The sequence below is a fragment of the Panthera leo genome, chromosome E2 (genome assembly GCF_018350215.1).
Source record: "Panthera leo isolate Ple1 chromosome E2, P.leo_Ple1_pat1.1, whole genome shotgun sequence".
NCBI lineage: Eukaryota > Metazoa > Chordata > Mammalia > Carnivora > Felidae > Panthera > Panthera leo.
Window position 1 is genome coordinate 13,968,722 of NC_056693.1, and position 24,019 is coordinate 13,992,740.

Below are 24,019 nucleotides of genomic sequence, written 5' to 3' on the forward strand. Positions count from 1 at the left end.
TCAGAAGTTTGCAGCTCTGAGGTAAACTTTTATTTCTTGGCTGACAGGACTTTTCACGCCCATGCTCCTCCCAGCACCTCTTCTCCTGCCCACGTAGTGGCAGCCTAGTCCAAAAGGTGCCACGGCCATAGGGGTTGGGGAGTCACTTCACATTCCAGGCTGGAGGAGTTGGGGGGGAGGGGCTTGGAGATACTCCCCCGCCACAACAAACCTTTGCCAGCATCAGGCCATGACATTCCCACCCCTATTCCTGCATCCTGGTGGGAGGCAGCAATACCTCCTTCCAGCTCTCCATGTCTGAGGGGCACGACCAGACAGGGCAAGCCACAGGCCCCCAGCTCCAGTGACGTAGTTCCCAATGCTGGCCCCTGCCCAGGTCACAACCCCAGCCCCCATCAAAGGGCAGCAGAGGTCTCTCCTCCTCCTTGGTCCTCAGCGTCAGACGGAGCCCTCCACACCAAGCAGGACAGAGGCAAAGCCAGAAGCAGCAGCGGTGGCAGAAAAGGAGCAGGCACCGAGACCGGTGGGCTGCTGGGCCAGCAGCACAGGGGCCAAAGGCTCTCCCGAAGTCAGGGCAAGCTGTCTGTCCATGCAGCTCTGGGGCTGGCCACTAGGTGGGCGTAGCAGGTTGTGAGACAGGTACTTGGACACCTTTCTGCCCGGATGCTGGGGGTTAAGAGGAGAGGAGAGGGGGAGTCATCAGGGAAGGGACACAGAAGCCAAGAAAAACCTGGGAAGATGGAGGAGAGGCCAGAAGAAATAGGGCTCATGCTGGGGGGTGCTGGGAGAGTGGGGCTGTCTAGAGAAGATGGGCAGAGAGGAGAAAAAAATGAGTCACAAAATTGAGTTAAGAGACTGACAAGGTGAATTAGGGGACTTGAGGCCTTGGGAGGCACATGGAATAGTAAGGGTTTGAGGGAGGGGATGCCCTTTGGGAAGCAGGTACCTAGCTGATACTTGTCTTTGGCTGCTGCCCGCTCCTTGGCATCAAAATACCAGACAGTGATGGCGTACCTGGGGACCAGAGCAGCCCCAAAGGGCAGTTAGAGATTACTTTTCTTCAATTCCAGCCACCGTATCCAGTGACACTAGAGTTCACCCTTCGGAGCCTGGTTCTGTTCCCATTTAGGCCCCTCTCAGCACCTCACCACTCCCTGGCCACTCCCGGGTCTGACAAGTCTTTGTTGGCACAGAACGGGACACCTGAGCACATCCCCGCAAGCATGGGTCATACCTGGTGGCATAGGCTGGTTTCACCTCATGGGGGTTCCGCCGATCAGACCAGAAAATGAGCAACCGATCAAAGAGTGGCTCGATGTTGGCAACCACAGGCCGGCCCTCAGGGAAGATCTGCAGCAGGCCGCCATGCACCTGAGGGCAGGCCAGAGGATGAGGCAAGAGGCTGGCCGGTCCAGCCCCCACCCTCTGCCTTGCACTACCCTGCCCTCCGGAGCCTGCCAAGGGGATGTGGCAGCTGCACATATCATTCCCTCCCACCACTCAGGTTCTTAAAGTGAATGACAGCCCAGAGTCTGCATCACCATGGAGCCGGGGCAGGAAGCTACTAAAGACAGGAAATGGGATGGGGTAGGGGTGGGGGGGGGAGGGGAGGGGAGTGTTCCTTAGACCAGAGGTGAGGCAGACAGCACCATTCACCCAAGGGGGGGGGGGTGCGTGCTGCCACCACATGGTCAGCTGGAGAGAAGGAGGTGCCATTTCCCAGGAAAAGCCAGCCAGCAGGCTAACTGCACTGCCCGGCTGTGGACTGAGAAGAGGAACGGGAGAATGCCAGAAGCTGAGCTGGGAGCGGAAAATGGAGCGATGCAGCCGCCTCACCCTCACCCCCTACCTTGACGTCCCAGTTCTGATTCAGGTAATAGATACAGGTGATGCAGCGGCCATCGCCATGGGGATTGTCAACATGCCTCACGTACCCCAGCCCGTTGCCTGGGTAACACGCCACCATGGCCTGGCAGAGACAGATGGAGGTGGGTTTACTGGGGCTAGGCAGCGATATTTGGGGAAGCAGCCATTACCTCCTCTCTTTCACCCCTCCGTGCCCCTTGTCTGTCCCCCGACTCCTCCAAGAGCTCCAGCCCCCAGACTTTCTTCTTTTCCAGCTAAGCCACCATCTACCAGAAACTTCAGCTCTTGGGCCTGATAACCCTCTCCCTGTACACACATGCCCAGAGCCTGGCACCCAGGTGGGGCTCAATGAGCGACTGAGGATTTTACTTAAAGATAAATTGACCCCCGCCCCTCTGAGACCTCTCAGTGGAATAAAACCAATTTAAATGTTTTCTGGTATGGAAGAACGTGGCCTACTGCTCTAGACCATGGTTCCTGACCTTGGCTTCAGAGTGGAATCACCTGGGATGCTGATGCCCAGGCCCATCTCAGAGGTTCTGAAATATCTGGTCTAAGGTGGAGGCTGGAAATTTTAAAGGTTCCCCCAAGTAATTCTAATGTGCAGCAATGCTGAGGACTGCTGCCCTTGACTACAAAGAATCCCAAGTTGTGTGTTTCCTACACATATGAAAAGGTACCCAAACCCTGTGTGTGACTAGAACCTGAAATCCAACTCCCACTCCAAGAATGACCTTGCTGGGTAGCCCCTGACAGTCCCATCATCTACATGGGCCTCAATGGCCTCATCTGTACTAAACACCTCCTCTGTTTACTGCCCTCTGACTCCAGAACTCTGGATTCCTGACCCCCACAGACCTAAGAGAAATCACTCCAGCTCTTGGCTTCGGTGTGTACAGGTCTAGCCACAGGGTTCTGACCTCCTCCCCCTGCTGGGTGCCATCCCCCTGGCCACCCTTGACCACATGGAGGCCTAGGGCCTGGCCACTCGGGGTGCCTGTTTCTCGTTAGGGAGCTGACAGAAAAGTGGATGTGGTGTAAGGAAAAGGGCCCAGGCATTCCTTCAGACCTAACTCCCAGGTTCGAGTCCCAGTGCTGCCACACGAGCTGTAACATCAAGCAAGAGACTTCACTTCCTTGTCTCAGGTCCCGCATCCATGAAATGGAGCTGATCAACTACCTCACAGGTATTGTGGGAAGCAAACAAGACAGATGTTTGGGCAGGCACCAAGCAAGGTACCTGTCACATGGAGAGCCAAAGCACAGACTAAAATGACGCTAAAAAGAAAAAAAAAAGTCCCTATCCTACCCTTTGCCCAAAGCCACTTGGGAGGACTGTGTAAGGCAAAAGGGGAGTACTGGCAGGCAGACCCTCCGGCTCCTTGGACCACCTGTCTCGACGCCTTGACCCACATTGGTGCCAGGCCACAGACCACCTGCTGATGCTCCCCACTAACGCTCAGCTACACCTGTAGGCCACAGCCCTGAAAGACAGCCCTGACCAGAAAGATTGGCATCTGCTGCCAAAACAGGAGCCTTGCCTAGCACTCTGTGGCAGGCCAGGCCGACTCAATCCTCAGCCTTCTTCCAACACATCACTCCCAGGGCTCAACCCAGCACGAATGGTAAACAGCTCTGCGTTAAACACGTGTCCCCAAAAGAGCACAGCGCCTCCCTGGGGAGGAGCAGCCAGGAGGGCTTCAGCTGGGTAAGGCCATCCAGCCGTGGGGAGCCATGCTTCTCTCTGGCAGCGCCAGGGTGAGACCTTGGCCCCCACACCCCCGGTTCAGGAGAACCTTCTTTGCACTACTCACTCCCTGCAAACGGGTCAGTGTTCTGAGCAACCACACCACTGGGAGGAAGAATGTGGCTACGTCCGGGTGGCCTGCCATCAAGCCCTCCCCAGACAGAATCCAAGCAGAGATTTTGCTGGTTCTGCACAAGGACGGGGTGAGGAAGGGAGTCCAGTGCTGTGGCCTCTTTCCCACAATCCATCCCCACACGGCAGCCAGAGACCCTTTTCTCCAGCTCTTCCTTGCTCAGATCCCTGTCAAGACCCCCACCACATTCCAAGAAAATACAAAATATAAATTGTGTATTTTCACAGCCTCAGCCTTCAAGGCCACCAACCTCACCTACCATCCCCATCACTCTGCTCCAGCACCTCGGGCCTCCTCACTGCTCTCACCAGACCAAGTTCAGCCACAAGGCCTCTGCGCCTGCCTGGTACACACTTCCCCTGGTCCTCCTTGTTGTTCACATCTCGGGTCCAAGGGCACCTTGAGTATCCGGCTGAATACACCTGGGCTGATCTTCCATTCTACCCTCTCAATGTGAAATCAGCACAAGTACTTGTTTACCTAGTACTGGCCTGACAGGCAGGCCCATGGAAGCCTCTGGGGCCGAGCTTGTCTCCCTAGCGCCCAGGCAGTAGCTGCTGACTGAAAGCACTCCTCTGGGTCTCAGGGACTCCAACCTGTCCGGCCCTCCACACCCTTACACAGGGTCTCCCACCACGCATGCAGGGACAGCGTCCGTATTCTGGTATGGAATGGGAGTCGTGCATGAAGACTGGCAACAGAAACAGGCCCCTTAAACTCCCACCGATCCCCCCACCCACCCACCCCCACACACACCATGGCCCCAGAGAAGCATCTACTTCCGCTCCTACCAGGGAAAAGGACAACAAGCAGAGTGACATGGAAGTCTGCTCCTCACCCTCCCATCTCAGGGAAGGGGTAGCTTGTGTCAGAGCCAGGAGACTTAAAGATTTAAGGGCTATTGGTGACAATGTGCCAAAAACCCCAACCCAAACACACAGAGTTAGAAACTGGGGAGTGAGACAGTCCCACCTCCAAGCTGCTCTGAAAGGGACAAACCAAGCCAGCCAGGCCCGCCCTATGGTCCCCGATGGCAGTCCTTGATGCCAGTGGGAGTCAACTCTCTCCCATCTGCAGGTCAACTGAGCAGAGAGACTAGAGAAAGTTGGGAGAACAAAACAGGAGTTCCACTCAAGAATGACCAACAGATGGGGTGCCTGAGTGGCTCAGTCGGTTAAGTGTGCGACTTTGGATCAGGTCATGATCTCACGGTTCCTGAGTTTGACCCCCGTGTCCAGCTCTGTGAGGACACTCAGAGCCTAAAGCCTACTTCGAGTTCTGTGTCTCCCTCTCTCTGCCCCTCCCCTGCTCACACTCTCTCTCTCTCTCAAAAATAAATAAACATTAAAAAAAAAAAAAAAAGAATGACCAATAGGCAGATTGTTTCTGACGCCAGCCACACTGGTGATCTGTGCCCCCAACACCTCTGTGGCCACCCACCTCAGCTCACTCTTATTCCAAAGCCTGGGGAGGGAGGCCAGATGTTGCCCTTTGAAGGTAGGAAAGCCTGGAGTTGCTGTCTCACTGGGGCAGGGGAGGGTCTGAGAGGAACTCCAGTGATTGGGTTGGGTCCTCCCCTCCATTCTCAGTTGGCCTGGTTTGTACTTACCTCCCAGAGCAACAGAAGTCACCCAAGACTAAAATAGTCCCAACACCCCCAGTCCCCAACCACATCCAAAGCACCAAAGGAGAAGAAATCGGCTCCCTCTACTTTCCCCTTCTCTCTTAAAACTGCCAAAGACTAGCTGGGGACTTAACTGATTTCTGTATCCTGTAGATGAGCAAACTGAGGCTCAGGAAAGCATGCTGCTCTGGGCCACTCAGCTCTCGTGGTCTCCCGCCCAAACTCCCTCCTATGAAGGTGGGTGACCTGGGGTGCAGGTGCTGAGGACCTTGTGGCCAGGGAGACTCCCACTCATCTCTCCTGCTTCGCAGGAGCAGAGCCTAGGGAAAGGCCTCCTCTGGCTCTCCAGCTATCAGGTAAGGGAGGAAGAGGAAGGAAGTAGGACAGGACAAGTTCCAGCTGGGTGGGGAGGATGCCGACTTCAGCCCGGAGGGAGCCTGGATCCCTAAGCCAGCTCCAGCCAGTGGCAGAGCTGTACAGAGGCAGGACCCAGGATGGGATCAGACTGAAGAGGGAGACATCAGGAGCACAGCCTCATGCCCGCAGGGAAGCAAGCAGCCCCGCCACCAGCCAGGCATCACTGGAGTGCAGCAGGCACTCCCTACGAGGCCTTGTCCAGAAAGGCCCTGTGGACCAAGGTCTTCTGAAAAGCTCCTGACCCTAAGTTCCTGAACAGGCAGCTGGAGACACTGATGACTGCCCATAAACTCCACAAAAGAGCATTTTTCTTAAAAAAGGGTCTGTGGTTCTGACAGATTGTCAAAAAAGCCCAGGTGTCCAAAAAAAAAAAAAAAAAAGGATTAACAACAACTACTCTAAAACAAGAAAAAGGTACCAAAAGACACAAAATAGAAAATCAAGAAAACAGATTAGGACCAACAGGAATGAAGAGATGGATAAACGAGACAGAAAGGATGAGGGGAGAGTCTAGGATGGGGAAGCACAGGAAAGGTGGAGGACAGGACCCCCATCTCCCAGGCCAGCACACAAGCAGACAGCGCCACCCTCAGGAAGCTGTCCTTGCTGCAGATGCCACAGCATGGCACAGGGGTACAATGGAGTCCAGCGCCAGCCAGGCGCAGCGGGCAGCACCTCCTCCCTCAGCCTGGCACTGGCTTCACCGCTGCCACCCTCCCCACTCTGTCTCCTGGTTCTCCTGCCTGGAAGACAGAACAGACGGACCAGAGACAGACAACAGGAGGGACTAGACAGACCAGGAGACGGGGATGGATGAAAAGATAGAGAAACAAGGAAAGAGAAAGTGCACAGACCCCCAACGTCCCCACACGGAGGCAGAGCCCAAAGCAAACTCCAACACCAACACTCCCCCCACTGGAGCTGTCTAAACCCTTCTGTGACCCCAGAAGCCGGTCTCCAAGCGCACAGGTACCCGATAGAGAAGCGTTGCCCCATCCCCCTCCAAGGCCCTTGCAGCCTTACCTTGGTGCGCCCGTTGATGACGTAGCCACCCAGGCGCCCAGCACAGTGGCGGATTACAGCATCCACGTGGGCCATGAGGACCCCGATGCTTCGGCAGCCCGGCTCGTGGCCTTCCACCCAGGCAATCTGGTCCCCGCGAATGCTGCGTGGCGGGATAGCCCGCTGGCTCACCAGCTGCCCGTCACGCAGGCGCCCACTCCGCTTCAGGGCCTCCACCTCGGCCAGCACACAGCCACCCAATGCTGCCCCCAGGAAGCTGTCCTTGACACAGATGCCATAGTACCGCATGCAGGGCACAATATAGTCCAGGGCCAGGCGCTCGGGCGTGGCGGGCAGCACCTCCTCCCTCAGCCCTGCGCTGGCCTCGCCACTGTCACTGCTGCAGCCCATCCCGCCCTCCCCTTCGGCCTCTGCCTCCCGGTTCTCCTGCCTGGCCCAGGACCGCTTGCTGGGTGCAGGGGCATCCCCGCCATCCTCTGCCCACTTCCGTTTGGGGGCCTCAGGCCGGGCGCCCTGGGCCGCCAGTCGCTGGCACCCCTTGGTGACCAGTGCTGCAGCGCCCTCACTCTGTAGGGGCCGCAGCTCACCACCATCCTGCCCGCCTAAGCCCTCCCGCAGGGGGCTGGCTGTGGTGGAAGTGGCTGTGACCCTGGGGGTCCCGCTCCCCGCCGAGGCCTCACCAGGTGCTCCTGGTCGGTGGTAGGAGGGTAGCAGGGGACAGGGCAGGTAACTCTCCACCCCCATCCTGGCCCGGCCAGGCTCCAAGGGCTCTGACACAGAACCCGGCAACTGAGGGAGAGCCTGACTCAAGGGCTGCGGCTGGCACGGGCTGTCCATGGCAGCAGCGTCTTCATCCCCCGGGCATGGAGGGCACGGCCCGGGCCCATGGTGCCACCCTCCTCCGCCTCCGCCTCCTCCACTTGATGCAGCCGGGGGCCGGAACGGCTGAGCCTGGCGTGGGGCAGGATGAGGCAGGGCAGGCAGCAGAGGCTCTTCTCGTGCCCTGGGGGTGCTCGCTGGTCCCCAAGTCCTCTGCCACCCCTAGGGGCTTGGGAAAGGACCCGTCAGGGTGGCTGCAAGGGGGAGAGAGAAAAAACAGAATGTGAGAAGAGCTAGAGGCAGTCCGGCGGGGGGTAGCGGTGAGGAGTGGCAGGGGCAGTGGGGAGGAAGGCAGACTTGGCTACGGAGACCCCCCCCCCCCCCAAACGCCAGGCCAGGTCGGGGAGAAGATCATGGGAACTTTGGGCGGGAGGGGGGAATCACGGAGAGAGAAGGCAGTGAGGGAGGCAGCCGAAGAGAGGAGTGAGACTGGGGAGATGACCCAAAGGCACAGGACTGCGGTGGGGGCTCGGACACAGAAACTGAACAGCAAGGAGAGAGGGGGCCTGGAGTAGAAAAGGAATACTGGGGCAGCAGGGAGCGCGAGAGTTGGAAACAAATATACAAGGTGGGGGGGACTCTGCCTGGGGATTCCAGGGACACACGGCGGGAACGTAAGGCTCCACAGACAGAGCAAACCGGGGAGTCCAGAGACAAAGAGAATGGGGGGGTCCAGAGACGGAAAAGCCGACCGGAGAGAAGCTGGGAGGGCGAGCCTGAGACGGCCGGACTGAACGAGGCGAAGGGGTCAACCTAAGCCCAACGAGAGGAAGCCAGCCGGCGGCTGACACACACCCAGACGGAAGGGAGGGCCTAAGACAGACAGACAGACAGACGGAAGGCAGCCGCGGGAGGAGGGTCCACAACGACAGGGGGAAGGGCGGGGGAGGGGACAAGACAAGAGAGGGCGGCCCCTCCCAACCCCCTTCGGTGCGGGCCTCCCAGCTCGGGGCGCCGCAGGCGACGGAGGCCCGGCCGGTGGACCGCTCGGACCCCGGATTCCCTCCCCCCCACCACCGCCGTCGGCCGGCGCGCGCTCTCCGCTCCCCCGCCCTCAACGGCCGGCACTCAACGCGCCCGGCGCGTTCCCTCCCCCACGCCCTACCCCCACCCTTCCCTTCCCGGGGTCGCAGCGCTCCGCCACGCCGGGCCGGCAAGCGCCCCCACACCTCGCTCGGCTCGCGCCCGCGCCCAGGCTCGCGCGCCCTCTCCGCCCCGCTCCCTTCCTACCTCTCTCCTCACCGAGCTTTTTCCTCCGGCCTCGGCGCCGTCGTTTGTGCCAGCCGCCCAGCGCCGCACAGCGCGCCATACCCCGCCCCCACCTCCCGCGACGCTCCACCCCTGCCTCGCCCGCTGGGCACGTGACCTCACCCGCTGAGGAGACCGTGCGTGCGCAGGCGTGAACCGCGCGGGGCGGAGCAAGGAAGTTCAGAACACCCTCCTGGAGGTAGGGGAAATGGGTCGGCCGCCAACGCGAGGCTCATTTGCGTACTGCACTCCGCCCCTTTTGCCCGGGAGGAGGAAGGGGGTTAAAAGGGCTAGATCGGAGAAAGGGGGGAGGGTTCTGCGGTAGGCCAGGCGATGTGGGAGGGGCATGCAAATAAGGTTGTTTACATAGGCCTGCCCACCCTCTCAGAGCCCAGAGCGCCGGAGAATGACGTGTAGCCGGGTCGGACAGTGGCATGCAAATGAGGTTATTTACATGGGCAGCCCCGCCTTCTCACCGCCCAAGAATAGAGATGTGATAAATGTCTGCACAGTTAGTTGGGAAATGTATGTAAATGCGCACATTAGTAATCTACTTAAGTACCTTCTATAACGGAGGGAAAGAAGTGCAGAACGCCCCTGAGAGAAGAGAGAGCGGACTGGAAGGGATGTGTGCCAAAATATGATCCGCTTCATCCTGCCTCTTCGGGACAATTGTGGGCAACCTAGGAAGGCTACGCAGAGAAGACATTTGTCTAACAGCCTTGGGTCTATGAACATTTTGGGCGACCCTGCCTGGAAAGACTATGCAGATGTCATTTAAATACCCTGCCCCCTCCACCATTGCCAGGGCAGACGGGGGTTTAGGGGCTCAGGCCTGCCCTCTGAGTGGGTTAGTGCTGACCTGGGGATGGCAGAGAAATTGGGAGGGTCTCAGGGGGCTGCACCTGTCCCTGGTTTTGTCAGTTCACCAGGACGCAGAGAGATATACACCAGTCTCAAGTATGCAAGGGTCAGGGTTGCACAAAGGCCCACAAAGCCTTTAGGGGCATACTCAGGGTTCATGGTCACACACGGGTGTATCAAAGATGCCAAATTCACACTAAGACAAACACACCTCAGGGGCATACATACACAGTCACACACGCAATAGTCAGACACTGCCTGGAACTTTCAAGCATCAAACACACGTAGGTTTCACCTACAAACCTGAATTTTCATTCCCCGGCATTGGTGCCAAACACCACCAGCCTCATGGATACAATCACTGAGGACACAAAGCAGTCACAAGCAACAGTGTCACACACCATCAGCACACATTCCTACAGATGCCATCACACACCCATCACACACATCACAAACACAAGGACATCAGCGCTACACAGGTGGGCCTCCAGCATGCCTTGTCACAACAAGTGCAGTGAGAAACCCCGCTCCACAGCAAACATCTGAGTCATGGTGTACCCCCACATCATATCCAAACCACAAACATGACCCCCAAACACGTGGTTCTTCCATCAGGGACCTCTTCTGTCTCCCCTCCCTCCCCATCACCCCAAAATAACGGAGGCCAAGACGCAGGTGTAAACAATGCTTTATGGAGGTGGAGTAGGGACTGAACAGGCCTCCAGGCAATAAATAACACATACTCGCAATGGCAGGGCCAGGCGGGAAGCTGGGGCCAAATGCCCTGGTCTCAGGCTTTGGGAACTCTTAGAGTATGGTTAGGGTTTCAGGGGGGACAGGGGTTAGCCAAGACAGAGGAAGCAGCAGCAGGTACGGATTCCCCCTTCCCCCGTGGCTCAGTCTTGCCCCTCAGCCAGGCCCCACCAGGCCAGGGAAGGGGGATAGGTGGCGGGGCAGCTTCTCTGGGGCCAGGACAGGTGAGGGGCTCTGCCTCCCAGGGCCTGGGGCTAGGCCCCAGCCAGAGGGCAGGGCTGGTCCTGGAGAACAGGTGAGCTGAAAGAAAAGTGTGTGGTGAACTACAGGGATCCTCAGTCTGTCCAGCCGGTATCTCTGCCTCATTTCTGGGTATCTTCCTGCCCTCCTATCTGTGTCTGTCTGCCCATACCTTTCTTTTTCTCCCAAAGTTCCTACATTTGCCGTCTGATTTTCTGCAGGCAATTTGGAGCTATCTCTTTGAGGGTACTTGTATCTCCCTATTTATCTGTCTCAGAGAGCTGACCCCTGGAGTCTATTAGAGGAGTATCTCAATATCTAAATTTCGCATCCCACCTTTGTTATCTCTGTGTTCCTGGATCACCGTGGCTCATTCCAGTGTTTTCCAAACTGAAGAGCCGCATTTGGTTAGTGGTTGTTGCTTCAGCTACAGATAGCATTACCTGGGAGCTTCTAGAAATCCGGAAATCACTTCAGAGTCTCTGGGGTGAGGCCCAGACATCAGTAGCTTTTAAAGCTCTCCAGGTGATTTTAGTGTGCGGCACTGCATGAGTGGGCTGGGAAATCAGTTTGGTGGGCCTTGGCCAATTTGTCAATGAACGAATAAAATAGAATAGAGAATATCAGGGGGCGCCTGGGTGGCTCAGTCGGTTAAGCGGCCGACTTCGGCTCAGGTCATGATCTCGTGGTCCGTGAGTTCGAGCCCCACGTCGGGCTCTGTGCTGACAGCTCAGAGCCTGGAGCCTTTCAGATTCTGTGTCTCCCTCTCTCTGACCCTCCCCCGTTCATGCTCTGTCTCAAAAATAAATAAACGTTAAAAAAAATTAAAAATAAAAAAAAAGAATAGAGAATATCAGAGTACATCACGTGTAATAGGAATATTGGTCCACAGCGACAGCAAACAGATTGCTGGGTGTCAGAGGCTGGGAGGATTGGGGAATGATTGCCTAATGAGCACAGGGTTTCCTTAGGGTAATGAAAATGTTTTGGAACAAGACAGAGGTGGTGGTTGCACAATTTTGTGAATGGACTAAGTGCCACTGAATGGTGCACCTTAAAAGGGCTAAATTTAGGTCATGTGAATTTCACCTCCATCAAAAAACATTAGTGCTAGGAAAGTGTTTCAGTCTTCTATGTGTGTGTGACTGTATTAGATCAAAGTATACAATTGATTTCCTCCTGCAGACTGCAGTCAGTAACATCTGAAAAAGCACTGTCTTATTACATTTGATTCACTGAGGGTAAACACTGAAATGGATGCTATACTAAGCCCGAGGGTGAAGAATACACACCCATCCATTTCTACACAGCCCGACTCTTTAAAATGGATAGTGAAAAGAAAAATAATTCACAGCCCTCATTTATCGAGTCTCCACTAAGTGTCAGGCCCTGTTCTAAGGACTTTACATGGATTAATGTAATTAATCTTCACAAAACCTACGTGAGGTAGGTACTATTATTAGCCCCAATTGGAAGGTGAGGCAACCAAGGCCCAGAGATGTTAAATAATTTGCCCAGTGTCACACAGATAGGAAGTGACAGAGTCAGTTTAAACACAGGCAACCTGGCTGGGGAATCTCTGATCTGTCACCTCCCTCCCTTCTCAGATGGGGAGGACAAATACAAACAATAATGATCAAGTATTCAGACTGAATGCTTTAAAAAATAGGGGGCAGTTGTGAGACCACTCAGCTAGAGGCAGTGACCCCATCTGGGAAGCTGATAAAGGTGTCCTGCAGCAAGAGTCATTTTAGCAGAAAGCAGATGAGTGGCATCTGGCCTAAGAAAGGAGCCTGGAGGACAGACAGGCACACCTAACCGAGCCACAGCAGAGGCAGAGGCATGGAAGGAAAAGAATTTTCTGCCCTAAACACTCACCCTTGACTCCTCTCTTTCAAATGCCATATCCATTCATCAGGAAATTATGTTGGCTCTGCTTCAAAGTATACCCAAGGTCTGAGCACTTTCCCCCACTCAGCCACTCTGGAGCTGCCAATAGCGGGAGGTGGGGAGCAGGGGTGGGTGTGAAACACAGGGGTAATTGGCAAGACAGACACCCTCCCAAAGAGGTGAGGATGGGACCTGATCCTGTAGGATCCTGCAAGCCCGGCAAGGAGTCTGGACCAACCATAGGGGAAGTGAGGCTTGCTGGAGGAGGGGGAGGCGGTCAGAGATGGTGTTCCTGGCAGAGGGAACAGCATGAGCAAAGAGCCAGAAAAATGGAAAGAACTTCGGTGTGGCTGCGGTGGCCTGAGTGCTGGGGAGAGGTGTGAGCTGAGGCAGGAGAAGCTGGCGGAGGCAAACACCAGGCTGGGAGCTTCAGCTTGGTCCCACGAACCCTGGGAGCCACGGGTGGTTTTAAACAGGGGAGGGACAGGATCAGATGTGTGCTTTAGAAAGACCCAGTGGCTCCATCAAGAGGGTACAAGACTGGAGACAGAGACCAGGGAGGATACAAAGCTATCCACGTCTCAGTCCCTCCTCCCCCCCAACCCTGGTCCTGTCCACCATCTTCTCTCAGCTTGACTTTGCAGTAGCCTCCTCACTGGTCTCTCAACAACCACCCCCGCCCACCCCCTTCTCTCCCCTATATGCAGCCAGAAGGACCCTGGGAAGACCTGAATCAGGTCCTGTCCCTTCTTTGCTCGGAGCCCTCCTGTGGCTCCCATCCCACCCAGGGTATAACCCAGAGCCACCTCAACAGCCAGGCCCTACCTGATGATCTCCTTCCCCTGATCCCTGACCTCATCTCCTACTTACCGCTCCCAGCCCTCAATACACACACATACTCCACTCCAGCCACACTGGCCTCCATGGACTTCCTCATCCAGGCCAGGCATGACTTACCTCAGGGCCTCTGCACTGGCTGTTCTCTCTGCCTAGAACATTCTTCCCCCAGGGACCCATATGACCCTGTCCTTCTCCTCCTTCAGGTCTTTGCTCAAATGTCACCTCCTCAGTAAGGGCTTTCCCACATCATCATAAAACTCCACTCCTTACCTCCCCACCCCAACTTCCTTGCTTTGTTTTTCTCCATAGCTCTTATCTCCTTAACTACAATATCATTTTCTTATGTGTCTTGATTATTGTCTGTCTCCTCCCCAGAGCATGTTGGCCCTGCGAGGGCAGGAATTCTCTAGCCCACTGCTCAAACAGGACCTGGCACACAGTGCACACTCGATAAATATTTGCCAAATGGGTGGGTCGGAGATCCAGGGCAGCAAGGTGGTGGTGAGATGGAGAGGACATCCCTGAGGCCAGGATGATGGCTCCTTTCACTAAACCGTTTTTGCGTCTCTCTTTTCTCACCCTGGTTTTCTTGTCACCTCTCCTTTTCTGTGTCTCCGTCTCCGCTCCGTATCCCCCCCTTGCCAGGACACCACCCCTGCCGTCCCCAGGCCCTGGGCTCCCACCTGGCTCCGGACGTCTCAGCAGCCACAGGGCTGAGGGGCCACGGCCTGGGCACTCCGAGGCTGCCGCAGCTGGCGGAGGGATGCGTCCCCATACTGAATGCCTGAGCCCATCCTCTCGGGGTCGAGCTCACCTGGGGGGCAGGGGAGAGGTCAGGACTTGTTCCCCAGAGACCTCTGGGCCCTGCCTTCTACTCCCACTCCCACTCTGGGCAGTCAGGGGCCTCACCTGAGTCGATCTTGTTCAGGATGGTGCGGGCACACTTCAGGAAAGCCTCCTCCACGTTCTCACCCGTGAGGGCACTAGTCTCCAGGAACATTAGCTCTAGGGGGCAGGGCCTGGGTCAGTCCCCAGCCTCCCCTTGACTCTGACCTGCCACCTCTCATTCTGCCCTCACTCCAGGCCTCTGTTGTCCTGCTGTGAAGGGCCACCTCCCCAGGTTCCCGCCTACACACCTCTTCCCCTAGAAAGTTCTCTCTGACCTTCCAGCAGGACCAGGTGCCCCACCCTGGGCTCCCAGGGCCCCCCTGTGTCTCCCCTATCCCAGCCCTGACCTCTCTGGGCTGTCATTATCTGCAGAGGGTGGTGTCCCCTTTCCCCACCCACTAACGGTGAGCCCACGACAACTGGGCCCAGGGTGTCTTTCACACTCTGTCCCCAGCACCATCTAGGACAGGCCCAGGCCCACCACAGTCGACCCTTCAGCCACATGACAAGGCCGCACAGAAAGTAAGAGCCAGGACTCAAACCCACATCTTTCTCATGGCAAGACATCCTCTAAACCTGGAAGTTACAAATTGGGGAACATGGAGACAGACCCTGAGCCAGTAGATGTTTGGCCCACACGAAGTTTTCAAGTGAGTTTATACTTGCACACCTTTTGCTGTGGCTGTTGGTCCTGTTCACGCCCCTAACACTGGTGCCTGCTAACCTGGGGTCTGCCCTGTCCTATCTCTCTTATTCACAAAACAGGCCTGGCCCCTCGGGCCATCGAAGTTTGCAGCCCCCACATTATACCAATACCCTGCACTGGCCAAAACCTTCTTAGCAGCCAATGTTCCTCAAGAGGCCGCTGTGCGGTGGGCTCTCCATGGACCAAATCCCTTGAGCCATCCATCACGTACTATGTTGAGACAGAAAGGCCGTGACTCCCACTTGTCAGATGAGGAAACGGGACCAGAGTGGTGGCACAGCTCACATGTGGCAACACTTGAATTTGAACCCAGACCTCTAAATCTCCACATTCTCTTGCTGGGCATAGCTGCAGATGGCCGGGAGGCCTGCAGGCCTGCAGGGACTGCCCCTGCTCCTCTGCTGAGCACCCCCTGCCCCCCGCCACTGGCCCACCACAGGACCCTCACCGTTCTCCTGGGCAAAGCGGGAGGCCTCCAGGAAAGTGACCTCACGCTCCGGGTCCAGGTCCTTTTTGTTGCCACAGAGGATGACCACGATGTTGGGGCTGGCCAGCGTGCGGGCATCCGTCAGCCAGGCAGCCAGCGAGTTGTAGGTCTCCCGGCTATGGAGAAGGGAGACAGGAGGGAGGCAGGCACAGGAAAGGGGCTCTGCCCAGGCCCTGCCCCACCCTCTCCTCTCCCTGTACCCACCTGGTGATGTCATACACCAGCAGAGCTCCAGCCGCGCCTCGGTAATAACTCCGTGTCACCGACCTGTGGGGCCAGGGGGACCCAGTCACCCCCGAGGCTGGGGTCTGCCCTGAGATTGCCCCCCTCTGCGGAGAGAGACTGGTGGTTCGGAGGCCCCCCTTCACTGCTGGCCCATCCCCCAAAAGCTGGCAGTGGTCTGGTCTCGCCACAATTTCTTTCTTTGTCTCCCTCAATCTCTGTCTCCTTTAGCTGTCTGTCTGTCTGTCTGTCTGTGTCTTTCTGTATGTCCTCACTGGTCTGTGTCTTCCTGTTCGTCTCTCTTGCGTGTGTATGTCTCTCATTCTCTGTGTCTCTCTATCTCTGTCTGTCTCTGTGGCCCTGGTTCTCTCACCCTCGCTCTTGATTTCTCATGCGTTCATTCATTCACCTCCCCTTTGCCCAGGCCTGGCCACGTGCTCTGCAACTACATCCGCTTGTCCCTCTCCCACTGTGGCCGACTGCATGCATCTCCCAGTCACCTGTCTGGGTCCCTCTGGAACTCAGGCAATCATTCCACGAGCGTACACTGAGCACTTACTGCAAACCCAGCGCAAGCCGCACACCCTTCACCTTCTCTGTGTCTCCCACACAGTGGATCTACACGCCAATATTAACGTAGCAGCGACGACGTGCTGGCCTGGGACCACACTTCCTCATGGATTGGGTTCCCTCATGTGCCTCCTCTGTCTCTGTATCTCAGATTCAGGGTTTCTATGCATCTCCCACCTTTTCTGCAGCCATTTCCTGAAGACATGCTGTGCACTGAGCCCTACACCTTTCTCTCCCCCCCCCACCCCCCGCCCCAAAACACATCCATTTCTCTGTCTCTCTGGCTCTGCCTGTCCCACCCTCCCTGTCTCTGGCTCTGACCTGCTTCTCTTTGTGTCTCTTTATCACCCTTATCTTGCTCTTCTGCTCAGTCTCTGTCTCTCTTTCTCTGTCCCTTTCGGAGTGTGTATATCTCTTTCCAGTTTCCCTTTCTCTTTCAATCTCTCTTTTTTCCATCTCTACCCCTTGCCCCCAACCTAAGCACCTCTCCTGGGGTGCCAGTGTCCATCCCTCCAGCCATATGGGTCTATCTATCGCTGTCGCTCTAGGGTCTGTTGGTCTCTCCCTTCACTAGGCTTCTTTCTCAATGTCATTTTGAGAGACAGTCTCTCACTGTCTCTGCTCTCTCTCCAGGACTCCTGCTCTCTCTGGCTAGAGGTAACTGTAAGCAGTCTCTGTCTCTCTCCCTCGACCTTGCCTGCCCTCTCAATGTCTCCTGGCTCCTGTCATATCTCCAAGTGATTCTGCACACACAACCCCCCCTCCCCCGCCCCCATTTTCTTTCCTCTGTCCTCTGCCCGCCCCCTCCCTTGGGAGTCCAGGCCACCTACCGAAACCGCTCCTGGCCGGCTGTGTCCCAAATCTGTAGCTTCACAGTCTTCCCACCCACGTTGACCACGCGAGATCCAAACTCCACGCCGATTGTGTGGTTGGAGTCCTGTTTGACTGGGAGTGGGAGGGAGAAAAGAGGCAGTGCAGGGGCTCAGAAGATTCCCTGTCCTCCAAGTCCTCCTCAGCCTGTACAAAACCATTCTCATTGCAGGGGTGACTGAGGCTCAGGGAGGGTCTAGCAAAGAATACATACCAAGGCAAGGACCAGGCAGCCAGCACTGGAACTGTACCTCTGGCCAGCCCTGCCCCTGCCCACGTCATGCCCATGCCCACAGTTCAGTGATCCGGGGACCATTCCCAGAAACTCACACTTATTCTCAATGAACTGATGAAGGAGACATGATTTTCCAGTTCCTGCGCTGCCAATCACCAGGAATTTGAAGAGGAAGTCTGGGCAGGTGGAGTCAAAATCAGGAAAACCCATATGGAGAGAATGATACAGGGCAAAAGATGGAAACCAAGAGACCATCACAGTTACAAGGAGACAAACAGACACAGGCAGAATCAGAGCAATGGGTAAGAAGGGTAACAGACAACTTTTATATAGAGCTTACTACATACCAGGCACAGTTTTAAAGTTCTTTACTTACGTCAACAGCTTGCTTCATTCTCAGAAAAACTCTATGAGGGAAGTATACTAACAATCATCCCCATCTTCCAGATGAGGAAACTGAGGCCAGAAAAGTTAACTGGCTTGCCCACAATCCCACAGCCAGGCAGAACAGGGATTCGAACCCAGGTCAACTGACTCCAGAGTTCAAAATCTTACCTACTATGTTGTGAACACCTCTTGAAAGCCATCTTGAAATCCTACCCTTCACAATTTTACCTTCTACCACTCTCTCATTCACTCTGCTCTAGCCTCTAGACTGAATAGGCCTTCAGTCTATTCCCTAAAAATGGCAAGCTGGTTCCCACCTCGGGATCTTTGCACTTGATCCCAATGCTTTTCCTTTATTTGTTGAAGGAATGTAGTAGCTCCTTCTGACTCTTAAAACAGTGCTCTTTCTATCGCACCCTGTCCTCCCACCTCCAATTCATCCCTTCATCCAGATTTTCCAATTCTCAGCCCCTCCTTCCCAGGCCCAAGGCCCTGCCCCTATCCTCAAGTTTAAGCCCCACCCCTTGTCACTAGTCCCTCCCACCTCCTAATTCAAGGACAACTCATCCCCAACCCCATTCCAGACCTCTCAAGCCAGAGCAGTCCCAGGGTCCACAGCATCCCCTCAGGATTCTCCTAGCCCACCCGGCTCGACCCTTGCCATTCACAGTCAGCCCCACCCGATCCACTCAGGCTCCGCCCTGACACATTAAGGCCCACCCTTTCTCTCAAGGCCTGCGCAGATCCACCAGGACTGGCTACTTCAAATCCCGCCCCAGATCTATTTAACCCACACACCAGACCCTCAGGCTCCGCCCAAATAGATGGAGCTCAGCCTCAGACCCACTAAACCCCTCCCAGTATCCACCAGGCCCTGCCCCATACCAGACCCCGCCCCCTGGCACATAAGGCTCCGCCCCATTCCCCAAAGGCCGCATCCTCTCTGGGCCCAGACCCCAGACTCCGGCTTCGGCACACCACCCTCACCGTAGGTCTCGGCCATGACTCGGTCGCGGCCGCTTGGGGCCGCAATATGGCGCCGCGGCCGCGCCTGCTCCTCGGCTGGCAGCCGCTCCACTCCGGCTGCAGCCCCGGCTCCTTCCTACTCCCGGGGCCGGCGCCGCCACTTCCGCCTCCACCCCCCTACGGCGCGACCCGCTAGGGCTGCGGGATACCAGGCCACGCTGCCCAAAGGCAGGGATTGGCGAACTCGACGGCCAGGAGGCGGGACAAAAAGCACGGATTGGAGGCGTGAGAGGGGGACGTGCCGACGGAGGCGGGATTAAGACGAGCGATTGGCTGAGCAAGTGGGAAGGTACCGTACGGAGGTGCTTAGCCGAGCTGAGAAACGGATTTGGTCAGGAGTACGGGTGCAGAGTCGAGACTCCAGATTGGGTAGGAGCGGACCTGGGGGCGGGGACACAGCTGCAAAGAAGGGGCATGGGCAGAATTGACAGAAAGACCCCGAAGAAGAGCGGGTAATGAGCTGGCAAGGGCTCTTTCTGACCTCAAACGCAAGGATGAAAATTGCGGGAATACGCGCAGGCTAACCTCCCACCTCCCTTTTCAGATGATCTTCCATGAAAACCTCTATTCTGCGATTTATGTCTTCCTCATGGTCCGATTGGCTCATTCCCAATAGTTCAACTCCCTTCCATTGGTCTAGAGAGGACACTACAACCCGCAACCGGGATGTTCAGGTTATTCCACCTTCTCATTTGCTTGTGTGTGATATCTAAGCTTAGGTGCCCACCTCCAGTACCCAGCTTGGAGCAAAGAGCTTTTAGTGAGTGGAACTCTGCCTAGCAACCACTGACGTTACCACAGTCAGTGGGTTGACTGGCCAAATTCAGAAACCTGGGGAAACATTTCCTTTGTTACCCACCCCCCCAACCCACCCCCCCTCCGCCGCCCCCACATAAAGACCACAGAGACCCGCAGTTTGCACTTGGCTGATATATTTGCATAAAGCCGGGAAGGAAAAAAACCCAGCAGGGACAGTGGTAGGCTGAACTCACTGGCAGTAGAAATCCCATTTCTGAAAAAGAGAAAGGGAAAACAGTGGGGAGAAAACCAGCGGTCACACCACAAAGGATCTAGCGGTTTTAGCAAAAGCTGTAGCAGCAGGGGCCAGGTTTGGCCAAATGCATGCTATGCAAATTAGCCCAGAGCCCTCTAATCTGCACCGCTCAACCTGACATAGACTTAGAAATCCCTCTGCATTTTACAAATGAGAAAACCAAGGCACACAGCTAGGCAGCCGGGGAGCCAAGGGTAGGAGGATCATTGCCCATCATCACAACCCAAGAGTCCCCCCTCCAGATCCCTGCCAGCCCCCAAGAGACTCACATCTGTCTTCACATCAATTTTGCCAGGTTTCAGGGTCTGGTCTTCACGTACGACACTACTGGGGAAATAGCCCAGACGAGCAGCTAAATCTCCATAGTAATCTCCCTGAACCTGGGGAGGAAGAATTAAAAGCCAGGGTCCGGAAAGATGGCAAACTTATTCCTGCTGAAGACCTTTGTACATTTTTTCTTCCTGGTCTCCAGATGGCTGGCTCCATCCTTGTCACTCAGATCTCAGCCTCGAGGCACTGTGTGGATGCCCTCCCTGACCCCCTGATGTAGTCACCCAAGTCTGTACTAATTCTCAGAGGAGCATATATTTGCTGATGTTTTTTGATGGCTTGTCCCTTTCCATTAGAATTAAAGGGATCATTCGCTGTTCTTTCTTCAGTGTCCGTAGGAGACTAGCACCATATAGTTAGTTCATGCCCTATAATTGCTCAACAAATTAAAAATCAAGATCACAATACCCCCTCCCCCTGCCAAACTATTTCAGTCCACCGCTTCAAATTTTCCCTTTAGGTGGAAAATTAGGGTGTACTCCCACCCCAGCCCCATACCCTTTCCTCTTCTGTTCTCCCAAGACTCACGCTGCCTCCCCAGAAGAGCCGCCCTCGGCCCTTCAGCTTGGAGAAGACGTACACGACTTGGCCCCTGTGTATGGTCAGGAAACGGCAGTCGGGGGCCACATAGTCTTGCAGGGCCACAGCCATGGAGATGGGGTCTGGGGGAGGAATAGAAGAGAATGACAGCACCCTCCACACAGGCTGGCAATCCAAGCCCCCAGTCCTCCACCCCCCACCCCCCAACTCTTACAGCTGCATTCCTCATCAGCACACAGCTTGCGGTCAGCCAGCTTGGGCATGGCGCGACCCCCGACACTAGGCCCTGAGAAGGCAGACAGCAAAATGATGACACCGAGGAACACTGGCGACCCAGCCATGGTGGACTGTGAGCAAGAGAGTGGCCAGGGTGGAGGTGGGGTCTCCAGTTTCCTCCTGCCCTCCCTCTCCCCAGCAGCACAAGGAAACTTGTGTTCTTGGTCTCGTCTCCGCCCTTAACCAGTCCCAAATTTCATCCACACCACCTAGAGGCTGCTACCCAGCCAGAACCATTTCAAGGACAGGGTGAGGGCTGCCCGCCCAAGGAAATACCCAAATAGGCCCAAAGCAGCCCAGGCCACTCCAGGTGCCAGCCACCCCCCTGACAACCAGAGGCCCGGACAGGCAGGTTGAGCTATTCGATTCCATCTTGAGTCCACTTGGGTACCTGGGCCCCTCCGAGAACAGAAACAGGGAGCCAGTACAGAAAACTACCTTGGAATTTCCTGTAAAGGACAGAACAAGGCAGCCCTTTGATTCCCAGGAACAGCCCCCACTCCGAAGGACCAAGTATTACATGCCAGGCCTTACTTAGGCTAGGCAACGCTCTACCATAACCACTATTTGTCCTCACAAGCCACTTCCCGAATGGGTGACCTGGGCTCAGCTATTTCTCCTCGCTTTTCTCCTCTGTAAAATAGGGACAATGAAAGCTAGCAGTCCTTTAAAGAGCACTCACCACATACATTTTTATTAACTCAAATGGACACTCTCCATCACCTCAAGAGGGCTGTTATAACCCCACTCTGGCCAGCAAGCAGAGGGGCCAGATTGGGGTCCAGGCCCATACCCGTCACTTACTCAGCGTGGAGTTGTCAGTTGTCAAGAGAAAGCGGTGGGAGATTTGAACTCAGGTCTCAACCTCTAAAACTGCCCTTCAAATAGATCCACGGACCAAGATCATTCTCCTGAGTGGCCATCTCTGTCCCCAGGCATTCTCACCTTTGGCCTCAAGTCCAAACTTCCATGAGGGGAAGTAGATTGGGCGCATATGGGCATGGGGATGGGGAAGAATCCACGTGGCACGAAGCCTGGACTGACTATCCCTATGCACCCAACACCCATCACCACAACCGTGGGAGAAACCACTGTGCTCAAATGTCCCCTCAAACGACTGGCTTTCCTTGATCACCCAGGACCGTTCCCCAGCCCTTCTGCCCCACCACCCCCGTCGTTTGTACCAAAAGTGTTTGCAGTTAGCTCATCTGTTTCACTCACCACTGCATGTCCTGTCCCAAGAACAGTATCTAGCACATGCCAGGTACTCGGCAAGCATGTGCTGAATTTATGGTGTTTACTAAGTGCCTGGCAGTGGGTGTGCGTGTTGGGGGCAGTGGCGAGTACCGACAATACCACAGTATTAACCTACAGGAATTCTCCCCTCGCACAGGAAGAAAATGAACCTTAGAGTGGGGACATCAACGACACAAGGGAGCAGCTAAGGAGTCCACCAGGCAGACAACAGAAACCAGGACCCGCTGATCACAGAACCCGTGGTCACCGGTGTGGTGGGCGAGGTGTTTGCATTTGTCTACAATACTTGCCTCTTAGTGAAGACAATCCCCTTCCCCTTTCAGATCCTATGAGCACAAAGACTGTATTTGGTGCTGTGAAGTCTTCGCTGCAAATGCTGATGTTCCTCTTTAATAGAAAGAGCAGAGAAGTACCTGGGGGAAGCTCAGTCGGTTGAGCATCTGACTCTTGAGTTTGGCTCAGGTCATGATCTCATGGTTTGTGAGCTCAAAGACTGCATTGGGCCTCTGTGCTGACAGCACAGAGCATGCTTGGGATTCTCTCCCTCTCTCTCTCAAGATAAATAAACATATAAATAAGTGAAAATTTTGGGGCGCCTGGGTGGCTCAGTTGGTTGAGCGTCCGACTTCGGCTCAGGTCATGATCTCACAGTTCGTGGGTTCAAGCCCCACATGGGGCTCTGTGCTGACAGCTCAGAGCCCGGAGCCTGTTTCCGATTCTCTGTCTCCCTCTCTCTCTGCCCCCCCCCCACTCACACTCTCTCTCTCCTTCAAAAATAAATAAACATTAAAAAAAAAAAAATTTTTTTTTAAATAAATAAGTGAAAATTTAAAAAGAGCAAAGCAGAAGCAGGCTTGGGCTTAGAGCCTTTGCAGAAGATATCCAAACAGAACATTGTCTTCCTGTATTTATTTTTGTGGTCAATTTTCTACTTCTGGCAAAGGATTTCATTTTTCTATCTATATGGCATGAAGAAGGGTCTTAAGCGATTTATGTATGTTTTTTAGTCAATTACAAATTTCCGGGGGTGGGGATCTGGGTGGCTCAGGCTCAGGTCATGATCTCACGGTTTGTCAGTTCGAGCCCCGCATCAGGCTCTATGTGGACAGCTCAGAGCCTGGAGCCTGCTTCGGATTCTGTGTCTCCCTCTCTCTCTGCCCTCCCCTGCTCGCACTGTCTCTCTCTCTCTCAAAAATAAATAATAAAACATTAAAAAAAAAGTTTCCAGGAGTTGGGTGCCTGGGTGGCTCAGTTGGTTAAATGTCCCACTTTGGCTCAAGTCATGATCTCATGATTCATGAGTGAGAGCCCTCAATCAGGCTCGATGCTGTCAGCGCAGAGGCCACTTCGGATCCTTCCCCCGCCCCCCCGCCCCTTTGCCCTTCCCGTACTCACACACGTATGTGATATATGTATGTATGTATGTATGTGTGTGTGTATGTATTTATACACACACACATACATACATACTTTTAAAAATTTTCCAGATCAGGGCACCTGGGTGGCTCAGTCCATTATGTTTCCAAGTCTTGATTTTGGTTCAGGTCACGATCTCATGGTTGTGAGATTGAGCCCTGCATCAGGCTCCATGCTGGGTGTGGAGACTGCTTGAGATTCTCTCTCCCCCTTGGGGCACCTGGGTGGCTC

The 24,019-nt window shown here is 55.2% G+C and overlaps 3 protein-coding genes and 1 long non-coding RNA gene across 10 annotated transcripts; 1 reads left to right on the forward strand and 3 right to left on the reverse strand.

Annotated features, from left to right (window-relative positions):
• Positions 1-7: 7 nt before the first annotated feature.
• On the reverse strand, positions 8-9,040 carry EGLN2 (egl-9 family hypoxia inducible factor 2). Of its 5 annotated transcripts, none has more exons than XM_042918025.1 (6): positions 8,932-9,040; positions 6,811-7,883; positions 1,850-1,969; positions 1,235-1,371; positions 947-1,014; positions 8-666 (listed from the first exon to the last, which is right to left on the reverse strand). In XM_042918025.1, the coding sequence occupies exons 2-6, from the start codon at positions 7,645-7,647 to the stop codon at positions 611-613; spliced, it is 1,218 nt and encodes a 405-aa protein (XP_042773959.1). In that variant the 5' UTR covers positions 7,648-7,883; positions 8,932-9,040; the 3' UTR covers positions 8-610. The 5 variants fall into 5 exon arrangements, with proteins under 5 accessions (XP_042773959.1, XP_042773960.1, XP_042773961.1 ...); XM_042918026.1 differs by lacking the exon at positions 8,932-9,040 and adding an exon at positions 8,612-8,694; XM_042918027.1 differs by lacking the exon at positions 8,932-9,040 and adding an exon at positions 8,485-8,593.
• A 1,437-nt stretch (positions 9,041-10,477) lies between these two features.
• On the reverse strand, positions 10,478-19,090 carry RAB4B (RAB4B, member RAS oncogene family). Of its 2 annotated transcripts, XM_042918031.1 has the most exons (8): positions 18,877-19,090; positions 17,598-17,678; positions 17,228-17,342; positions 15,810-15,872; positions 15,567-15,721; positions 14,434-14,529; positions 14,208-14,338; positions 10,478-10,854 (listed from the first exon to the last, which is right to left on the reverse strand). In XM_042918031.1, the coding sequence occupies exons 1-7, from the start codon at positions 18,890-18,892 to the stop codon at positions 14,223-14,225; spliced, it is 642 nt and encodes a 213-aa protein (XP_042773965.1). In that variant the 5' UTR covers positions 18,893-19,090; the 3' UTR covers positions 10,478-10,854; positions 14,208-14,222. The 2 variants fall into 2 exon arrangements, with proteins under 2 accessions (XP_042773965.1, XP_042773964.1); XM_042918030.1 differs by lacking the exon at positions 18,877-19,090 and having other exon boundaries at positions 17,598-18,854.
• A 228-nt stretch (positions 19,091-19,318) lies between these two features.
• LOC122207820 lies at positions 19,319-22,857 on the forward strand. Its single transcript, XR_006197022.1, has 3 exons — positions 19,319-19,367; positions 19,460-19,589; positions 22,509-22,857. It is a non-coding gene; the product is annotated as an uncharacterized LOC122207820 (long non-coding RNA).
• MIA (MIA SH3 domain containing) lies at positions 19,837-22,269 on the reverse strand. 2 transcript variants are annotated; one of them, XM_042918033.1, is made up of 4 exons: positions 21,054-22,269; positions 20,828-20,961; positions 20,239-20,349; positions 19,837-19,927 (listed from the first exon to the last, which is right to left on the reverse strand). In XM_042918033.1, the coding sequence occupies exons 1-4, from the start codon at positions 21,178-21,180 to the stop codon at positions 19,904-19,906; spliced, it is 396 nt and encodes a 131-aa protein (XP_042773967.1). In that variant the 5' UTR covers positions 21,181-22,269; the 3' UTR covers positions 19,837-19,903. The 2 variants fall into 2 exon arrangements, with proteins under 2 accessions (XP_042773967.1, XP_042773966.1); XM_042918032.1 differs by having other exon boundaries at positions 20,798-20,961.
• Positions 22,858-24,019: the final 1,162 nt, after the last annotated feature.